The sequence below is a fragment of the Phaseolus vulgaris genome, chromosome 3 (genome assembly GCF_051622355.1).
Source record: "Phaseolus vulgaris cultivar YP4 chromosome 3, ASM5162235v1, whole genome shotgun sequence".
In the NCBI taxonomy this organism is placed as follows: domain Eukaryota; kingdom Viridiplantae; phylum Streptophyta; class Magnoliopsida; order Fabales; family Fabaceae; genus Phaseolus; species Phaseolus vulgaris.
Window position 1 is genome coordinate 41,526,816 of NC_143500.1, and position 22,788 is coordinate 41,549,603.

At 32.2% G+C, this 22,788-nt stretch overlaps 1 protein-coding gene across 2 annotated transcripts; it reads left to right on the forward strand.

Annotated features, from left to right (window-relative positions):
* Positions 1 to 8,695: 8,695 nt before the first annotated feature.
* Positions 8,696 to 22,091, forward strand: LOC137807653 (uncharacterized). Of its 2 annotated transcripts, none has more exons than XM_068608393.1 (10): positions 8,696 to 8,907; positions 9,066 to 9,188; positions 9,604 to 9,724; positions 13,216 to 13,344; positions 13,536 to 13,645; positions 13,744 to 13,927; positions 15,299 to 15,496; positions 17,539 to 17,778; positions 17,903 to 18,098; positions 21,752 to 22,091. In XM_068608393.1, exons 1-10 carry the CDS (start codon positions 8,888 to 8,890, stop codon positions 21,853 to 21,855), a joined length of 1,425 nt encoding a protein of 474 aa, XP_068464494.1. In that variant the 5' UTR covers positions 8,696 to 8,887; the 3' UTR covers positions 21,856 to 22,091. The 2 variants fall into 2 exon arrangements, with proteins under 2 accessions (XP_068464494.1, XP_068464495.1); XM_068608394.1 differs by having other exon boundaries at positions 21,755 to 22,091.
* The last annotated feature ends 697 nt before the right edge of the window (positions 22,092 to 22,788 follow it).

Sequence of the window (22,788 nt, forward strand, 5' to 3'; positions counted from 1 at the left end):
AATTTGGATTTTTTGCTCACCCCTATTAATAAGTTTGGTAAAATAATGTTGATTAATATGGTGTTGACACTTATTCCCAATATAGTATGCAAACTAATTGATATGAGTGAAATATTTGTATCTTCCTAAATAAATGAGTGTACTGTTTTGAATGAAGCAAATGATGAAGTTTTGCAAATGGAAGGTTACTAAAGTAATAAAATTAAGTTAACACAACTTTGAGGGTGCATTTGGTAAGGAACCTAAATAGTTTTTTCTTAGTATGCTAAGACAGGCATGGGAAGACAATAGAAAACTATGCATATTTGTTTTAATCTCCAAAAATATACAAAGTATAAAGAGTGTAACGAATTGGGACTTCATGATTAAGGTATTTAACTATTTGGATAATGATATTATAGAGTCACAATTTACAACGTAACATTAATTATAAATTATGTGATTTTTTAAAACAATTACCGTGAGGACGATGATCCAATTTTGTTTATATGCAATTATTGTACGCAATTATACACAATTAATTTGATAATGATAGAATCCCATAATTAGTGGATCACTACATAATTAGTTTGTAATTTAGATAGATGAAGTCTCCATACACTTCTATATATTTTCTATACATGAAGTGTCACACAAGATAATAAGCAATCTCCATTACTATGAGTATTTTTTATTCAATGAGCTCTTCCACATCGCCCCTCAGACTGGGTCTCCGTCGCCACCGCCCTCGCCGTCTCCGCTTTCATCGCCTATAACCCCATCGATGATAGTGACGTTTATCATCGATTTTTCACCAAAATTCTCAAATACCGGCAGCATTTTTCCAACAACGTTCGCTCCAACTTCCCCTATCGTCGGGGCGTCGTCATCCGCCGCTGATTCCCTTCCATTACCTTATTTACCTCTCATTATCAACTATGAGAGTTGCACATTCAAATTATACGTAATTATTGTACCTTATTTTCTACGATTATGAGAGGTACGTAATATATATATATATATATATATATATTTAAAGGTTATGTAATATTTATACTAATGTTTACCTACGGTATAAACCTTAGTTATTTGTTTTTCATGTAAAATCATACAAATTTTGTATTTGCAATAAAAAAATAAAGAAAAATTTGAATAGGGGTAAACAAATTATTTAATATTATACACAATATTGAATTTTTTTGTTTTTAACCATAATAGAATAAAAAATAAAATTATTTATTATCATATAACATTAAACTATATGTAAAAAAATGGTTTAAATTAAAATATATTTTTTTTATGTTCAAATCAAATAACTTGAGGAGTGTAAGAAAGTATATAAGGCAGAGAGGCTAATCTTTTGTATTGGGTTTCATTCTTCCACTTTACTATGGGTAATTTTTTATTCGGAGAGCTCTCACAGGTCGCCTCAAACTAGGCCTTCGTTGTCGCCTATAACCCCATAGATGATAGCGATGTTTATCATTGGTTTTTCACCAAAAGAGATACACCAACCGTTTATACTGGTTCACTCTTAAGCAAAGAGCTACATCGAAAACCTTTGGGTAATCCACTAAGTAATCAAACTAGATTACAACACACAAACCACCAAAGTAATGACTTTTAACCCTTCAAGAAACACACTCCCTTTGGCAAAACACACCGAGAGTATTGATCTTGACCACCTAAAGAGCACACAACACTCCTTGGCAACACAACACACCAGAAATACAGTAGGTTGAGAAGGAATTATACTTTGTTCACAATACAAACTGAAATCAATACAATTGCAATCATATTCCACTCTCTTTGAAAACCCAAAGCTTGATGTGAATGTTCAAATCTTTAGAATCAATTTTTTCACAACTGAAAAACTCAAATTAATGAAGGAGCGTATTCAGTTGAAAATCATTTAAAGCACATTCAACAACCAAAACAGATTTCTGTTAGGATTTTCAAAGAAACAATCGATTGTTTGGTTTGACAGTTAAGTCAACCAAACTAAAACAGTTTTCAACCTTTTCAAATCTTAACCTAAGAGGAAAACAACGGTTGATTCGACAAAACAACAAGTTGTTTTTCACTTAGTTGGAAAAATACTTTATTATTTAAAAGGTTTTAAATCACATCAGTTTTAGATTCAACAAAGAAGTGGATCACGTTCTACTCTACCCAGGTCCCTCCCTAAACACAACAACAACACAAGCCTTGCATCAAACACATAGGATTTGGATTCATCAAAGCACTTGATCACTCTTAATCAACATATATAATATTTATACTAATGTTTAAATATAGTATAAACTTTAGTTATTTGTTTTTCTTATAAAATCATAAACATCTATTGTAAACTTTGTATTTCCAATAAAAAGAAAGAAAAATTTGAATAGGTGCAAACAAATTATTTAATATTATACACAATATTGAAAAAAATCGTTTTTAACTATAATTGAATAGTAAATAAAATTATTTATTATCATATAACATTAAACTATAATGTAAAAAAATGGTTTAAATTAAAATATTTTTTTTATGTTCAAATCAAACGACTTATCATTTTTATATTTGATTTTAAAAAAAAGGAGTGGGGAGTGAGAAAGAGAGTTATCCCACATCGCCTCAGACTTGGCCTCCGTCGCCGGTGCCGCTTTCGTCGCCTATAACCTCATTGATGATAGTGACGTTTATCACGTATTTTTCACCAAAATCATCAAATATCGGCAACATTTCCCCCGACAACAAAGTATGTTCACTATGTCGCCGGATTACAGTGAGAACGGTGATCCGATTTCGCTTATTTGTCGTCTTACACTGCCGTTCGGAAGTTCCCTTCCCCTACCGCCGGGGCGCCATCATCCGCTGCCGATTCCCTCCATTACCTTATCTACCCCTCTCATTATCAACTAGGTATGAGAATTACACATTTGGTATTAAGAAAATAATGTTTATTAAATTATACGTCATTATTGTAACTTATTGTACGCAATTATAGGAGAGGTACGGAAAAATGTTAAAGTAAAAAAATATATATATATATATATATATATAAATCTAAAGGTTATGTAATATTTAAACTATTTAAATACGTAGTTATTTGTTTTTTCTTGTAAAATCATAAACACCTCTAGTAAACTTTGTATTTGCAATAAAAAGAAAGAAAAATTTGAATAGGTGTAAACAAATTATTTAATATTATACACAATATTGAAAAAAATCGTTTTTAACTATAATGGAATAGAAAATAAAATTATTTATTATCATATAACATTAAACTATAATGTAAAAAAATGGTTTAAATTAATTTATTTTTTTTATGTTCAAATCAAATGACTTATAATTTTTATATTTGATTTACAAGAGAAAGGAGTGGTTTACAAGAGAAAGGAGTGGGGTGTGAGAAAGTATACAAGGCAGAGAGGCTAATCTTTTGTATTGGGTTTCAATTCATTTATTTTACTATGGGTATGTTTTATTTGAAGAGCTCTCCCACGTTCCCTCAGACTGGGTCTTCGTCGTCACAGTTGTCGCCTATAACCTCATCGATAATAGTGACGTTTATCAATGGTTTTTCACAAAAATCCCCACTCCCGAATGTCAACAGCATTTTCCCCGGCAACGAAGTATGTTCGCTTCGTCGCTGGATCACCGTCCTTACTGTAATCTGGCGACAGAGCGAATTTGTTAGGAAAATGATGCCGGTATTTGGAAATTTTGGTGAAAAATCGGTGTTAAACGTCATACGTGACGAAGGCAGAGACAGTGAGGGCGACGAGGGAGACCTAGTCTGAGGCGATGTGAAAGAGCTCCCTTAATAAAAAATACCCATAGTATTTGAGATTGCTTATTATATTGTGACACTTCATATACATAAAATATATAGAAGTAAATATATAGAATATATAGAAGTGTATGGACATTTCTCTTTACAAATTACAAGCTAATTATGTAGTGATCAACTAATTATGGAATTCTATTATTATCAAATTAATTAGGTATAATTGCATACAATAATTACATATTCACTCGTTTAATGCATAATATTTTCAATCATTAAAAATACAAAGTCACGTGTGAAGTAATATATACTTAGTTTAAAAATATTGTTCATCGAGTTAGTACAAGATACAATGTGTTTATAGTAGGCTATTAGTAACATGAAGGAAATTTACTCTAGTTTAATGCATATTTTTCAACTATTAAAAATATAAGGTCACATGTGAAGAAATATATAAGTAATGATTTAGCTTTAAAATATTTACGATCAAGTTAGTATACGGTATGCCTGTGTTCACTTGGAAAGGAATGTATACATGATACTTTAGCTTAAAAATATTGGTTATCAAGTTAGTATACAATATAATGTGTTTATATAGACTATTAAAATCATGAAAGAAAATTACACTCCTTTAATACATATTTTTCAATTAAAAATAAAAGTAAAAGATCACATGCAAAAGAATACATATACTAAGAGTACAAAAAAATTGTTTATAGTAGGCTATTAGAATTACAAAGAGAATTTATATCATTTAATGCATAATATTTTTTAACTATTAAGAGTACAAAATCAAGTGTGAATAAATATAGAATAATACTTTAACTTAACTTAAAAATACTGGCTATCAAGTTAGTATATTATAGTAGGCTATTAGAATCACTAAGGAATTTCACAATGATATCTATAATTAGTTGTGAAAACTAAAATTACTCATAAAGGACATGTACACTTTTTTTTATGAAAGGTTTGTAGAAAAAAAACTTAAGTTGTTTGAAACATTTAAAGAAAAATAAAATTTAAAGTAACTAAATTTTAATTAATTTTAAATCTTCTAAATATTCTAAACTCCAACGAAAACAACTCAAGAATAATAATTTATCATTATTTTTTAATCAACAAAATATGTTACACAAACATGCAAAGTTATATTTCGATAAAAAAAAAATTGTAAAAAAAAAGTTTAACTTTTAAATAAATGAAAAAGTAGTGTTGTAATTGATTTATACCAAATAAATAAATAATAGTCAACATTTAAAAGATACGATGACATAAATTTTATCTATATGCCAACTAATTTTAACTTACAAAGATGTTTATTTTGTTTTACTTATTTTACTAGATTCCTTATGAATAAACTTATTTAATTAGGTACACGATCAAACGTCAATAAACCATAAAAAAAAATTCATCCAACATAAAATTAATACTAGTCCAACATGAAGTCAGTTTAGGGTTAATAATACAAAAAAACATTTGTCTAACATAGACCAACAACGCAACACAAGTAAATCGAACTAATAAATACACAAAAATACCACCTTTTACTCTTCATGCATTTTTTTTCTGGACCATTAATGATTAATTATTAAATATCAACACATATAGTGAAACTTTATCTAACATCAAGTACATTTATATAATTGTCGCAACAACCAGTTCTATAAAGTGTCATGTACAACTTAGAAATATTTAAATTTCTCTTGATACATATTTAAGACATATAAATACAGATATTTGTATAAATATGTTTCTAAATAAAATTATAAGACTCATCAGATGTTCATGCACATATATCTTTATCTCTTCATATACATAATACAGTTATTGTAGTCTCAAGATAACAAAAAGCAAGAGTATGCTACTAAAAAGATTTTTTCATAACATATTCAATACATGCAAAATAATCAACCAAATTAGTCAAATTGGTCATTCATAAGAATTCTTTAAATTATAGTCATATAAAATTTCAATATATATCATACCATTCAATATACACCACGGATAAATATGTTTTTAATTGCAATCATTATATTTCATTTCAATCCATATTGCTCAAATTAATCATACTCACTCGACATATATTCATTTGTCTCACAATACCTTGATTTTCTTTCAACCCTCGATACCTTTGATTTCTGACCAATCATAGTGATGACATACGTATCTATAATCTTCTAGAAAGTCTCGAAGATCAATTAGCTTCACAATACCTCGATTTCCTTTCAATCCTCGATACATTTGATTTCATTTCAATCATCGTGACAACATATGGATCCTCTTCTAGAAGTGTCATTAAGTATGACATTACCAAGGGGTAACATCTAATTCACTCCATCACATAAGGGTAAGTTCAAACATCCATACTGTGTGATTACAAGCGATCACGATGTGTATGAACTCCGTCACCAACTTCTCACCCACTGATGCTTTAGTGTATGTGACTTAGATCATTAGTGAAACCAGATGTTCACTGCTTGTAGGCTTTTCACACTTAATGTACCAATATGCAACATCTCATAAATTACCCTAAATGCATGACTTAAGTTCATACAAGGTTTTAGCAATCACACATAACTCATATCATTAACATACAATGTATATCCACATTATTTAATATTTTTAAAAACAATTACTCATATATATCATTTTCGTACATCTTTTATCATTCGCATCAATTCATTTCATTTAGAAATAACACGCTTCAGTTAATCATACAAAAAAATCACAAATCAATTGAAAATACAAGCTAATATAATAAGAATTAGATTCACTTAATTTAAATACTTGCATGAATTGAATCAAATACTCACATTAGAAAGTTGTAATCAAATATCATGATAAGGTTTCAAAATGTTTAATTCAATTTCATGATCTATAAAAACAAAAGGATAGATAAACAAAAATAATAAACAGTCAAAATGGCTTGAGACAATTGAAAAAGGCTCCAGCCCCAAAAAATTGGTTGAAGTCAAAACAAATATGAGATCGAAAATATTCAAAATTTAAAATCTTAAATCCGTTGAGCATATACAATTTGATTAAGGGGATTTAACCAAATTTTACAAACAAAACCACAACTTTTACTTGAAATTCAATCTTTTTAAGGCTCGAATATATTTTTCGTATTTAAAACAATTTAATCAGGACATACAAGCTTCCCTTACTTGGAAATGTTGTCTCCAAATAGATTTCCAAAACAAACAATTGGGTTATTCCAAAACTTTAAAAACTTAGTTTAAAATTTTGATAGGACATATGTGATCCCTAGTTCCTCAGCTACTTTAAAGTACGATCAACTCTAAAAAAAAATATGAGATTTGGAAGAATAAAACAGAGAAGGAAGAAGAATGAGAAAGGGAAGTTTTTACAAATTTTTGAAGAGGGGTTGGCTGGTGAATTTAATGTACATCTAGGAGTTTTGTTTGAAGTTTCAATAGATTTTGATTATAATAAATATGATTATATTAGTTTAGAATATCTTTGACTTAGTTATATCAATTTACTCTTAGTTGATAACCACTCCCTTAATTACTTTTCAACAGTATCATCAATTAATTTAAATGTTACTATTATTACATTATTATTAGTGAAAATACACGAGTCATCAAGTGAGTGTACATTCACAATTCACATTTCAATCATATATCTCATTTAAGTAAGTTACAATTTAATATTATTTGTATTTTAATATTTATTTATTTTTTAAAAATACTTTTTACATGAACTGTTGGATAGGGATGGTAATGTCTTCTTATTCATCCTATCTGAAAAGAAATAGTTGTGGATTTTTTTTTCATCCATGTGTATCCATAGATGTCAAGTGAGTATTTTTTTTTTAGTTTTAAATAAAATTATTTTAAAATAATTCTTTAAAATATAAATTAAGATAAAAAATAATTTCAAAGTACAATTCAAATAAAATACTAATGAAAATAAATTTAGTTTTTCTAAAAAATAAATTTAAATGAGTTGCACTATAAAATATAAGTTTTAAAAACTATTGTTTTAAAACACCTTTAATTTTATAGGTCAAAATAAAAACAAGTAAATATGTGAAATCAAATTCATTATTTTTTTAATGGTTAATACTTTTCTTACTCATAACTTTATTTTGATGACTTAATTTTTAAAAAATACTCAAATAAAATTAAACTAACAAATTGCTAATAATAAGTATATATGGATTGAATATATGATATCCTCCGTAAGAGTAATTAAAATACCTTTATTCATTACTCACGGGTATCTATTAAGAATATCTATTTAGTGTTTTTAACAGATTTTATCTACGAGTATGTTGTCATTTTTAATGTTGGATAATGTCATTATTTTATTTATCTTTAGTTAACAAATAATATAAACAATCAATTTTTTAAATAAAATTTCAAGAAAGTGACAGTTAAAAATTGTATGTAGAAAAAAACAACAACAATTGAGAGTACTTAAAAAGAAAAAAAACATACATCAATTAAAGTAATATCTTATTATTATTATTTTTACTAACACATGTCCACTTTCTTAGGATAATAAAAATAAGAATATAATTAATTTTTTTATTATAATAAAATTAATTTAAAAATATTAAAAAAGTTGTACATAAAATTAATTACAAGAATAATTTTTTTATTAATTTTTATAATGTTATAATTATATGATAAAAATATTTTGTAATTTTTTTATTAAAATAAAAAAGTGAAATCATATAATAAAATAATTTTTTTATTAACTGCTATAGTTAAATAATAAAAATATTTTTAATCTTTATAGATAATATTTTTAAATAATAAAAACTATTTTTTTAATAAATACAGATAGAAAGAGTAAAAAAAATTACATACACTTGGACAATTGCAAATTCCAATTTTATTATTAATTGTCGTAAATTAATTTTCAGTTAGTTTTAGTTTATATTGAAAAGAGGTTATGTAACTACTTCTTAATGGAACCGCCCCTGGTTCCGTTCATTTCTCTATAAATACCAGTGACAGTCCAAGTACTTTCTTGCAGCAATTATTGAAATGTTGGGAGCAGAGATATCTAGACCTCACCTCACTCTAGTCAACTAACTTCACCCACGGTGCTCTCTAGAACCCTAACGACCGTGCTAAAATCCGAAGCCACGTCGAATCGATGATTGAACCCTATAACAAGTAACATTTTCTATCTCTCTCTAGTTCAAGTGCATCGAAATCGCGTTTAGTCAAATAAAAGTATGAATGAAGAAGAATAAGAGGCTTTGAATTGCATGCAATTCTGTTTATGACTATCTTAATTTTGTTTTAATTCGTTGAATGAATCTGTCTCTTAGGCTGGTTAAACTAGCGGCTAGGGCTTTCTACGATGATCTTACGAGCAAAGGAGATAACCAGCTCAAAACAGGAAGGAGTGATAACAGAGGAATTGCTGTAGTGGTTCTTGACGCGCTCACGAGGTTCGAGTTTTCTTCTTGTTTATACTGTTCTGAAGACGTGGTTTGAATTTAGTTAGTTGAGTAGTTAAATTGCGAGTAATTGTGGACAAATGCTGCTGCTGCTGCTGCAATGCTATTTTGTGAGGCTTTAAGAAGCTCAATATTGGGTTGGTTACTGTAATTTAAAACCATGGGACTAATAATACCTGTGTGCAATTATGGAGGAACGAAAACCAGAAGAGAACGAAGTTATTTGAAGTTTCAAGTGCAAAGCAATAGAGAGAACGAGAAAGCCGATAAAATAGAAGGAAAAAAAGGAATGAAATGGCTTAAATGATATGGGTTGAACTTGACTATATGTGTAGTTGGAAAAACGCTGGTCCGTTATTTATTTAAGTTGGTTTTTGACCGTACTCTTTATTAATATTTGTTTCAGACGGCAATGGGTTAGAGAAGAAGACTTGGCAAAGGACCTCAAACTGCATACGAAACAACTTCGTCGGACTCTGCGGTTCTTTGAAGAAGAAAAGATCATTACTCGCGATCATAGGAGAGAGGTAACTATTTGTTCCTGCCCATGCATTAACCACTGAAGTAGATACTTTCTTTTGTCTGATTCATATTTTGACTGTGAGAACACAAATAGCTTAGTATCGGTTTTTTGAATGGACTTAAGAGACTCATTCGATGAATGGTATTAAGTCATAACCCTTGACCAACCGGTCAATTAAATTAAAACTGTTAATTCCATTTAATGCCCATGTGGCATATTAATTGTCATAGCAAAAAATCAGTGGAGGAAGAAGGAAGGAGACACATAATGAGGACAGGTGATTTTAATCCATCCCTTGACATAGCAATTTGATAGATTATTTAGGAGTGTTTTTCATATAAGTTGAAAACTGCAGCATAATTCAATAAATGAGAGAAATAAAACGGTATATTTCATTTGATAATAATATGGTATTTTCTTGATGCTTATCATAACTGTTTTTTTTTTTTTACTATAATTTGATGAAGAATACAAGTTAAGATACTCGAGAGTTTCACTCAATAATGTATAGAACCACCTGCAAGATTATTATCCAAATATCTAGTAAGGTGCAACCAACTTTTAAGGTTTAGTCATGCTGTTTATGTGGGAAAACGCCATAGTTATCATTTTTCAATGCTGTGCTAATGCGGCAAAGTGGCCTTTGGCCACTACAAAGTTTCGATAGTAATGCATTTCATGCCCAAAATAGCAGTTGTAGCAGCACAAGTGAGGCTTTTCGAAAGTCCATCTAGCCTTCAAAACAGTGTCATTTACATGCCAGGTGCCAAGGGGAGGGATAGCGGCAAACTTAAGATTTCCCTCCACATTTTCAGAATTCAAGATATCCCTGTAGGGAGGAGAAGGGACAGTGTCCAGGTGTTATTTTACTTCAGAGTAGTGAACTCAGCTTGCATGGCAGCAAGCCAAGTCTCATCTTTTAAGGCCTGTTTGACATTCTTTGGTTCCGCATGATCAAGAAGCCAAGTGAGATTGAGTCTAGGCATTACAAAAACAGAATTGGATCTGGTCTGCATGGGATGAGTATTGACAGGAAAGGAATTTGGTGGAGAAGATATCAGAGGATGTTTGAAAGGAGGAGGAAATAAACTTGGAATTTGAATGGCTGTGAAGACTCTGAAGAGGAAGATAGAGGGGATAGTTACTTGTGGGGAAACTAGAGGTATTGGGGATGCAGGCAGAGAGGGCGGTGGTGAAGAGATCTTTATAAGGAAAACAATTCATTAAACACCACATCTTTCGATATGAATAATCTGCCATCATGAGAAACAGAATTATGGCATTTATGAGACTGGATTATTCAAGGAATAGGCACTATTGGATTTGAAATCTAATCTGTGTTTATTGTTTGGATGTAAGAAGGGAAAATAAGAGCAATCAGACATGCTGAAAGCTGTAACCTGGTGACTATTTGCACATTGCTTGATATGGAACTTCAAGCTTAAGAGAAAATATAGGAAGGCTATTTACAAGATAATAGAGTATACTTCTATATGTAGATTTCTGACTCAGCTCTTAGTCAGAGTTATTAGCCAACTGTCATTCTGTTATGACAGTTGGCGTTAGTTGGGTTAGTCAGTTGTCATTCTGTTTTGACAGCTGGAGTTCCTTGGGCTTAGGTATAGTTTGTAGCCCAACCTGTTCCTCTGTATAAATAACTGAGCTCAATAGCTCTGTTGGAGTAATCAATTCATTTTTACAGTTTAATAAAATTTCACTTTCCTTTTTCTTTCCCATTTCTATGAATTCCTTACAAGATAAACAGAAGCAACAAATATATGATCCCAGAATTTTAAGGGAAGAGAAGCTTGAGGGAGAGTGAGTCTGAAATCCCTATTCCATTATCTGTCGATGCTTGCGATTCAACTTCTGCATTTTGATGATGTATATGGGGGCATTGACATATTAATCTATAAAAACTTTAATCTTGAAGGAATTTAGTCAAAGGACATAATTGAAGGAATAGCCAATTTGAAGTTCAAACATTTTCTGAATTGTTTAAAAACAGAAAAAATATTAGCCTTGTGTTTGAATAAGTACAGCCATATAAATATGGAGTATGTATCAACGAATGTTAACTTGAGAGGAATCTGAACTCAAAGAAATTGAATAAGAAGTGTTAGATTTTTAGCATGTGTCAAATTGACGGGAAACTAATTCAGAGTAAACTTTTCTATTGCCCTGATTGAGTTATGAGCAAGAAGACTCTGCTACTATCTTTAAAAGTAGATTTATGTTTAACTCAATCTCACAAAATTGACTTGTGAAGGAAGGTTTGCATCCATTCATATATTATAATTTGGCCATATCTTTGGTTAATGTGAGATTTCTAATATATACTTTGGTTAATTATTGATATTCCTGGAATAACTTTTAAATTTTAAAATAATTAAAATAAAAAAGTTGTATTTAGTTAGAAAATAATTTCCCTCAATTTCCATGGTCCTGTAACTTTCTGACCTCCTCAGTATGATAATAAAAACTGTATAGACATGGTAATATAGCTTTTCTTGGAAAAAAATATACCTATAAAAATTTTATGGTTGACCTTTTAACAAATGTGAGAAGAAATATTCTTACTTTCATTTCTCTGGGAATGCAAAGAGATTCTATGAAACAAATGTTCCTTAGAGTTCCCTATGATTCAACACTTCCAATAACTTCAGTGAGAATCCTACTCGTTAGTGTAGATTAAAGCCAAAATAGGGGCAACTGATTTTGTCGCACCCAGGCTAGATACAGCTTTCAATGCACCATTGCTGTGATCTTCTTTGGTGAGAATGTGTGGATTCACAAGATAGGAGGGAAGACTATATAACCTTAAAAAATTGACTCAATCCGTTGACGCCAGAGAAGGAAGTTATCTTCAGTGAGTTCTTCTGAAGTTGTATAGGGGAAGGAAAGTACAACAAAGAGGAAGACAACATAGGATGGTTTAGTGTTGGAACTATAGAGGCTATTGTTGACTGAACTTAGTACAAAGAATGGGAGAATATTGTAAATTGAGTTTCTATTTCTGAATACAAAAACTGGGACTATACGAGAGATGCACAACTGTTACAGTTATCACAGTGAAATCATAGGTAATTAGTGATAACAGAAAACTGAAAACTGTGCAGAAAACTATCAAGCTAAACCAGAGGGAAAAACACTTAGAAAATAACTAGATAACCTGGAGAAGATTACTTTCTGAACTTTTTTTTTCTAAATCATGATGAATGAAGAATAGGTAAGCACTTTTAAGACTATTATTTTAGAAGGTTCCCTCTTTTGGATACATTTCATATTATATCCTCTATCATGTAAAATTTCTTCCATCTATTATGTTAAGTTTAAATTCTGCATAACTAGTTATTTATGTTTCTGGTTTATAAGTCTCATCTGTTGATGTGTGTTTTATAGATTTGTTTTAAGTGTTTTTTATTGTTAGATTTGATTGTATGTGAGAGTTGTGGTTGAATGTATTCAAGTACATCTTTTCTGATTTGACCTCAGACAGCAAAAGGTGCAAAAATTTATAGTGCTGCTGTAGCTGCTACAGCTGATGGTCATCAGGCAGCAAAGGAGGGAGAAGAAAAGGTCAAGCTGCATACACACTCTTACTGTTGTCTAGATTATGCACAGGTCCATCTCCACACTCTAATTCTTCCATAATTGTGGTTTAGGAAGGATATTTGGGTATTTATTTGCAGGGAGAAGGGAAAAACAATGCTATTTTACCCTTTTTATTGACAATTCATTTGAAACGTTACAAATGTACAACCAATTTATGCCCCTTCCACATGTAGAAAGTCTTATGTTAAATTTCATTGCAGATTTATGATGTGATTAGGTACAGACTACATCGTATGAAGCATAAGCTGAAAGATGAGTTAGAGAACAAAAATACACTTCAGGAATATATATGTCCAAACTGTGGAAAAAGGTTTCAATAATTCATTGTAATATAATATCATATTGTCAAATTTATTTTGTATTGATGCATTTCTATTCTATAACACTTGGGTATGTGAATTACGTTAGATACAATGCTTTGGATGCTTTGCGGTTAGTATCGTTTGAAGATGAAGATTTTCACTGTGAAAGTTGTGATGGAAAACTAGAGGTTGAAATTGATAAGATAGCTGCTCAAGATGGGGGAGATGGAGATGACAATGCAAGAAGACGACGACGTGAAAAGTTAAAGGACATGCTTCAGAAGATGGAGGTTCTTATCTGATTTTACTATGCTGTTTATTTATATCTGTGGTGTCATGTGATGGATCATTTTACTTAGTTTCGTTATTGTTGATGATGTTTAGATGGTTATCATTGTTCTTTTCAAGAACTGGGAAACGTAGCAAATTTAGTTTATAGCAATAAATGATTGTGCTGTTATGCTTCATGGTTATTATGTAAGAAATCTTAGAATATGCCAAGTCATATTTTCCCTGAGGATTATGATTGTAGGGTTTGTTTCCGGTTTGCATGTATCATTAATCTCTCTCTCTCCGATTCTTTATCTTATTGTTAAATTAAGCTATTTAATGTGATTCCCACTAGAAGATTCATTTCAAGTATAGGAACTATCATTTGGTGGTAAGGTTAATCTCTACTAATTGATTTTATGCAACATAAAAAAGTCAACTATTTTTATTTGTTTGTTATTTTACAAATTGAAATTTAAGCCAAAAAATTGAAACTATATTCTTAGAAAATGGACTTTAAGCCTACTTCATTCTCACAAAACTTGCCTGTAACTTGAGATTTACATCCACTTGTATACGATAATTTAGCTATATATCTAGTTGATATGGGATTCTCAATATATATAAACCTTGTAAACCTACCTTCCATGTGTTCTAAAGAACAAAAGTACGAGCCCAAATTTAATGAATGTTTGAAACTAATTTTACTAAAATCTTACACTCAATCATAAAATATCATTTTGGAACTAGGTACTGCTAAATTCAACTCGAAGCCACCATTATGAAAAGTAAAAAAGAAAAAACCTCCCATGTGTAAATGTCTGTTAGGTTTCATGCGTTTGCACCTTACTACCATTGTGACTGTAAAATGATGATCACTGCCTGAGATGAAGATAAAAAAACTTATTGTAGCCATGCATGGGGAAGTTGTCAACTACATCAATTTTCAAATAAGAAAGATGCAGAAGGCAGCATCCTTGTTTTCCATTCTTCTATACCAATTAGGACTTGGGAAATGATCAAAATAATGAACTTTTTGCCAGTTCAAGCTTGAATGTAGCATTTTGGTGGCCAAACATCAATGAACACTTGGGTGTCTGATACCATCTTCCAAAGTGAGATTTTAGCCTAACTCAATCTTGCAAAACTGGTTTGTAAGATGATGTGTGCGTTTACTTATATACTATAATTTGATCATTAGTCAATGTGAGATTTCCAACAATATTAAATGACCCACCTTAGTTTAGAAGCGGGGAAAGAGAAGTTGATGATCACATTTGAATTTCGTGATGTATTATTAGAATTTGCTCAATATGGCCTTTATTCTTTTTGTTGCTACTTGTCCACAACTTAATCTTGTGATGACTGTTGTACTTCATGTGCTTGTGCAGGCACAACTCAAGCCTTTAATGGATCAACTCAGTCGGGTAAAAGACTTGCCTGTTCCAGAATTTGGCAATCTTCAAGCATGGGAAGCTCGAGCTAGTGCTGCTGTCCGTGCAGCTGGTGGAGATATCAATGCTGGTGATTCTAAAATGTCGCAGTTAGGATATAATGGAGTGCCATTGCCATACCGTGGAGACACTAAGGTAACATTCTTTTGTTTAAGGGTGTTCTGTTTCTTGCACGTGGAGCAACAGGACAACTATGTACTCCTCCCCCACACCCCAAAGAAAAATAAAAATGATTAGATCTCTCCCTGTTATTTTTTGACATTCATCCTCTTCGTATTGTACACTAAAAGTCATCTGTAGGAGCAGTATTAAATTAATAAATAGTATTATTAGATGGAAGAAAGAAAGAATACAATGGAAAAGGATAGTAGCTAACTTGACAAGGAGTCAAAGACTCTCCAAGAAGAAACAAACAGAAAACATATAAGCATGTTTGTACACTAATATACTAACAAATAAAGTATTTCATTGTCATTGCATCTCTTCTTGCTATTCCCCTTAAAAAACCAATTGGCCAAGCACCTTAGGGAGGCCAAACAATATAGTTGAAGATGAGAAAGAGAAGACTGGTCTTGGGTAAATATTCTTGAGTGTTACATGATCTGTTAAATCTATATATACAGAGAGACAATAAATAGAGTGTAGTTCACAAAAAGGGTAATTAGATTCTACGATGTGCAGTGAACTACAACTAATTGGGAAATTGGATAGTGAAAGATACCATGGAGAAGAAAGATAGAAAATAATATGTAAACCAGGAAATATCATAAATGAGCCAGAATACAATTCTCCTACATGAACCAAAGGCTCCTCTGAGATGCTACTCTCAATCCTGTAAGCTAGTTCTTTCTTCCCTTCCTTCTGTACACAGTTATTTCATAATGTCCTTTCTAACTAACTCAACCACGTCACCAAATCTTTGACAGAAAATTTGTTGTTGTCCTTACCTCCTTCTAGAGTATACTTTCCATATAGGTTACTTGCTATGACCCAAGCCCTATAGTTGATACTCCTCTATGCTTTTTTCATCATTCCACCTCAGGTTTCTATCAGATGGTAATTAAGATAGTAATAATTATTTACAATTCAGATCTGAGGCATGAGAAGATTTTTTAAGTATAAGCATTTTGTGTAAACCAAATACCAAAGAAGATAACACACCATAATTGAACTAAATTATATTTAGTCTTGCTAAAAACATTTAAAGTTAAAAAGAATTTTATCCAAGTAAACGGGACACACAGTGGTCACCAAAATCACCAAATAACTTAGTTGATATTGATCTACTCATAGGGTAATGTGAAAACAAATTATCAGTTGTTTTTGGGACAGAAGCCTAGAACCATAGACATCATCATCTGTTATTATTGAACCTGTCCAAAGATATTGGGGGAAAGTTCAGATTTTTAAGGACAACTTCCTAGTCATAAGGAGTTGATGAATGCATAAAAGTATTTGAATATTCACTACAAGTATTAAGAGTCCTGCTTACCCATTATGCTCCTACCCAGGTAGTTTGTGATTTGGGTAATTTTAAAATTTGTTAAAAGTGAGGATGATTATTTGCATTGAATTATGGTTTGATTTTCCTCTGCCAATATTTAAGAGGTGGAGTTTCTATCTCTGAATTGTATAAGAAAGCCTGCAAAATGTTGGTTAAAAAATTACTTGCTTGATAGATGTATCTCATAATAAAAAGTTTATAGTATTTCTATATTATCTATTATGATTATTTTTTTATAAAGATAGCTTCCTTTATTCAAATATGATTATTATTGAGTTGAATACAACGTGGAAGCTTTTTGAACCTACATTACCTTTTCCCAAAGCAATATAGATTGAAGAGAACTACTGAGACTGAAATGAATGCAAATAGGGTCTTTCTCTGTTTGTGGTGGTAACATGATAGTTTGTATGTCCATGTTTATCATGAAAGTACTTGCTAACTTGCTAATGCTTTCATGCCTGTTTTTCTTTCTCCTCATACTTTGTTTGCTGTTAAAATTGTTTAACCTTTCTTTTTTATCTTAAAACAAGTTACATGTGAATGAATATGGACTAGGTAGCTCTCAAGTTATATTAAAATGAATCTTCTTTGATGTTTTCAATTTTTTGCTTTGAGAATATATTCCTTAAATAGTTTTAACTACTTAATAGTCTATTGATGAATGTGGCAGGTTGTAGTTGACTTCAATAATACTGAAGGCGAAGGAGAGGGCTTTAAGTCTGAAACTGACAGTACAACTTTAAAGGTGTTGCCTCCTTGGATGATTACATCAGGTATGAATCTTACAAAGGAACAACGTGGGGAGGTGAAGGAGGAAACAAAGTTGGATGGGACTTCAACTTCCACTGCAACACAAGACACAGATGACAAGAAGTCAACAATTGCGCATGCCCATAATAAAAATATACAGGTTCGTAAAATAAGATGAATTTTTTGTCCCATTTTGTTTGTTTTCCTTTTCCCTTCCTCCCAAAGGTGTAAGACAATTTTTGTTCACTAAATTTTCTATTTCCTCCTATTTTTTATTTTTATAGGATGAGTATATTAAGGCTTACTATGCTGCTTTACTTAAACAACAACATGAAATGGAAGAAGCTACAAAAAATCAATTGTCAAATGCACTTGTTGCAGCCAATCCTTCTAGCAATACTTCCAATCGTCAGGTTGGCAACAAATCCAAACGTGAGGAAGATGATGATGGTACTGAGTGGGAGGAAGCTCCTATTGCAGGTAACATTGTAGTCTTTTAATGTGATATGATATGACTAAAATTTGGATCCTCAAGATTAAATCCATAATGTTTTGGAATTTTGTGTTTAATACTCCTTCCCAATCTCCTAAAAAATATAAAAGGCAAGGCATAAGACTTTAAACAATAACTTTTGAAATTCATATGATACTTGTGAGTTTGATTATTTCTTGGATTTTTTTGTCTTTATATATTTTTAACACACATGGTCATCACCCTGTATTCACACCTAGAACTTTATTATGATTGTGGTTTTAAGATTATTCGGCACCACAAAGGTGACGTTTACTTGGAATGAATGTTGGGGATACTCACCTTCATATAAAATGTGATTTGGTAAAAACGAACAAATATGGCTAATCTCTTTTTAGTATATATCATCCAAGTAGAACTAGGTTCAAGCCTAATCAAACATTTGAAACATGTCATTTTGTTGCTTGGACAAGATCTATAAGATATAAACCCAATAGATGATTGGGTCATGTGGTCTCTGGCGCCAGAGTGAGGAATGTTACCTTCGAATCCTAAGGAGCAATTACTTGAGTCTGCAAGTTTTGTTAATGTGTCCAGCAACCCCCTTAATTTTAAAATCTCCTCTGTGTTGAACTTTGTGATGGGTTGAATTTTCTGAGTATCAAACATTTTTTAGGTTTGAAGTATGGCAATGCAGATCTAGAAGGAATACAGTGGAAGAAAGGAAGGTGTCTAGCATTCAGCATCTTCCTTGATTGTTTAAAACTCAAGCTGCTTGGAAGATCTTAGCACAAGATGGAAGGGGTTTGTTGTGGCATGTCAAGTTGTAATTATCGTAATGGTTTAAAGCAATTTTGACTGAGTTTGATAACCTCTTCCAAGAGCCAAGGGGTACCTCCTAAGAGAGATCAAGATCCCAAATATGTGCCCTCACCAATACCTTCATTGGCAAAAAAAATGAGAGAAAGGATTATTAGAGAGATGTTACAAGCTGAGATATTAGACCCAGCACTAGCCCTTTTAGCAGTCCTGTCATTTTGGTCAAGAAGAAAGATGGTGTGTAGCCTTTCTGTGTGGATTAAAGGGCACTAAATAGGCTAGCTGTTCTTGATAAATTGTCAATCCTTGTGATTGATGAATTGTTAGTGAGCTTGGAGGTGCTGTAATTTTTTAAAAGTCGGATTTGAAGTCTGGATATAACCTGATTGGGATAAACAAGGAAGAAGAAATATAGGAAGCTCTTGTTAGGCACTTTGAGAAGCCTAAACTCTCCCAGGGTTCCAAATTCCACTAAATTCCAGCCTCCCACCTTCCTACCCTCTTCTGTTATCACAATTTCCCCCCCACTCATCTCCCCATTTTCACCGTTTTGGCTATGATGAGGTGCTTTACACTTTTTTTTCTCAAGGTCAATCAAGGAGCAATAATGGTTTAATTACTTTGCTTAGGCTGGTGGCCAATTGCCATACTGGGATTTTCAATTGCAGTTGCAGTACGTGCTGCAGACATTGCAAGATAATGCAATCTGTACTCATTGTAATATGGTTGTGACTTTTTCTGCAATAAAGGTGTCATGCTGCATCAAGTGATGTGATCTGCTATTTAAATCCATAGTACTTGGATTGTGTTTGACTGGGTGGTGCTAGCTGCACCAGCATAAGAGCCGGCTCCCTTCAATACTGTTTGAAAAATATGAAAGGAATTTCTGGCAAGAAATTGTGTTGGGTGAATGTTATTGCGAACAGGAAGCATTACTTTGTTATTTGATCTGAGGTGGTATATTTGATGTTTCAGTAGCATTCTGGTACTTGTGCTGTGTTTTTCAAATTGAACACTTCATTGGAATTAGAAAATTAAGACTCTTCTTTTCATTGACTACACCTATCCAATTGAGGATCAATTTTGTGATTGTGATAGAACATCAAATTTAATCTGAAAACACTTACTGAAACAATCTGAAATTATACACAATACCAGTGGTATTCTCCGTGCGCTCTCCTGCATACAGTATTCTGACTATTCTCTGGTCTCACACTCAAAACAGAAAGTCACAACTGCTCTTTTGCACTGTTCCGAAATTAAGAAAATACACTACAATTCTTAACACTATTTAAAGGCATAACCACCATTCACTACAAAGCATAACCGCCATTTGACTACAACTCCTGGAATAAACACTCCAAATAGGATATTTTGGACCATGGTCCTGTGCGTCTGAACCAGACGGAGGCCCATTAATATGAGATCCATTATTCAGTTTCCATCAGATTGATTATATGCTATTTGATTGATGGAAATTTTGGTGTGCCCGGAGTATAAACTTTTCAAGAATCTTGATGCATGAATTATTTTTTCCTTTTGGGGCTATTACTATGCTGGTGGCAAATTCCACTTGGGGGCCTGGTGGTGTTTAGTAAGAAACTGCCAGTTGCAACGGTGGCATTGGGTGGCATAGCATCAGTATTGGTAATGAGGAGAGGCAAATCAGACCTTAGTTGATGACGCCAAACATCATACAGTTCGAAGAATAGGATCTGGCTTCCATGAGAATATGCCATTGTATCACAGATCGAAAAAGATATACATGGTGGTTCTATTTATACCAACTATGAGTATTCATAACAAGTAACAAACTATTGCAAACTAAATAAAAGATATTTACTCTCCTAATAACTGGTAGAAATAGGGTAGACAATTGCTGCGGTTGATGTTCAACTGTAATGGTAGAAGGAAGAGGTGAGACAAGTGTTTGTTAGCTTTTTACTGCTCAACATTCAATCTGGAAAATTTTACTAATGTGGGGTCGTACACTAATTTACTGCTTCGTACACTAATTTTGCCCCACTATTAATGGATTAGTCTCAATTTCGTCCTACTTTTTTTATAGTTCTCAATTAGGTCCTTTTTTTTCATTAAGGCGGATCAATGTGGTACTTTTTATCAATTTGAGCGTAACGCTATTGAGTGGGTGGCAGTATGGCAATTTGGTTGATTATGTGCCAAACGATTTGGCAACTGTCACAACTTCTCCCTTTGCATTCCTCTTCGACACAACCTCACCCTGAGTCCTACTCCCGGAGTCTGAAGCAAACCCAACCTCATGAGTTTAGCTTTTCCCTTTGTTCCTTCTTTTCCTTCTTATTTCATTCATGGAGTGGGGTTGAGTAGCCGGAGAAAAGGGATCGAACAGAGAAGCCATCATCTGCAGGTAACTCTAGTGATACACCATCAACTAAATTGCCACCCACTTAAGGGCACAATGCTCAAATTTATGGAAGGACCGCATTAATATGTTTTAAAAAGAGACTTAATTGGGAACTTTTAAAAAGGTGGGACAAAATAGAGACCGATCGAATAATAGTGGGACAAATTAGTATATTAAGCCAATTAATTATAATAGGAAACGTTATCTGAGGACTAGACATTAAAATGTACTTGACGGAGCTATTGAGTCGTAGTCTGTTATTGATCTGAAGGCCTCCCCCCTTCCCGATTTGACTGACACGAGAAATATTAAAATTTAATAAACCTTTTCTTTGTATTAATATTGACTGGGTCCCCTTCTGAAATTTCCTTTTTAGCTGTTACGTTTTTAATTTTTGTTCTTTTGATTGATGATGTTATTGTGTCCACTGATTTATGCACTGGCGGTAATATTTAGCAGGCAATGGAAATGAAGGTTACAAAGTCGGTGATTTAAATGTAGAAGCTGAGAAAGTTCCAGCAGATGACGAGGACGATGATGTTGACTGGGAGGAAGGTTGATGAAAAATTATCTGGTCAGTAGTGTGTAATGGCGTATTCTGATTTTCAAAGGCAAGTGCTCATATAGTAATGCCGCTGCAAATTATGTACAAAACCAAAATTAACTGCTCACATATTCTTGCTTGTGCATCTTATTGTGGTTATGCGTCCGTGGCTTCAGATAAGGTGCGCAGTTGACTTTTTAGTTGTTAATCATATATTGGATGAAAAATACAACTGGAAAACTTTTTATGCTATAGCCGTCCAAAAATACTGTCTCCAACTTTATTTCATTGTGATCACATTACTATTTGCCAATGGATACCTAGATTTATGAGTAACGGGGCCATTCCAGCGTTTTACCTGTAGTGTTGTTGCTCACACCATTGAGGAAAGTGGTGAGCCCTGAATTATATCTCCTCCAGCCATTCCCGACAGGGCCCTCATTTTTCCAAACACATCCAAGTTCTCTATTTGCCGAAAATGTACAAAAGGTGTAATGAGAGATGGGTAGTGTCTTCGTTGCCTTGCCTGGTATCTTCAATTGGAGTCAAAATTGATATCCATGAAATTCGATTTACTAATTTATCATTAGGTATTTTTAATTTTTATAATATTTCTTTTAAAATACTAATCTTGTTTAAAATTTTTGTGAAAAGAATTTGTAGCTGATCGTGACTTTTAATTTTTGTGATCAATTTTTTTGTAGCTTATGTTCGTGATCCTTTTAAGAGAAAAATAATGCATTTAACCCGGATTCCTTTTGTTTTTCGATGTCTTCTATTTTGGGTTACCCTGCCTCGCAACTATTTTGATTGCTACAATTTTGTATTCCTTTGATTTAATAAAAGAATCAAATTGCAAATTTTGGTGCATTTATCTGCGGACTGTAAAGTATGGAGGTCAAAGTATATATGTAGTATTTGGTGATAACATGGTTCCTTAACTCAAAAG

Coding starts and splice junctions, on each gene's coding strand:
- LOC137807653 (XM_068608393.1), top strand. CDS start 8,888: ATGATTGAACCCTATAACAA. Junction 13,646..13,743: donor TGTCCAAACTGTGGAAAAAG/GTTTCAATAATT, acceptor GAATTACGTTAG/ATACAATGCTTTGGATGCTT. Junction 15,497..17,538: donor CATACCGTGGAGACACTAAG/GTAACATTCTTT, acceptor TGAATGTGGCAG/GTTGTAGTTGACTTCAATAA.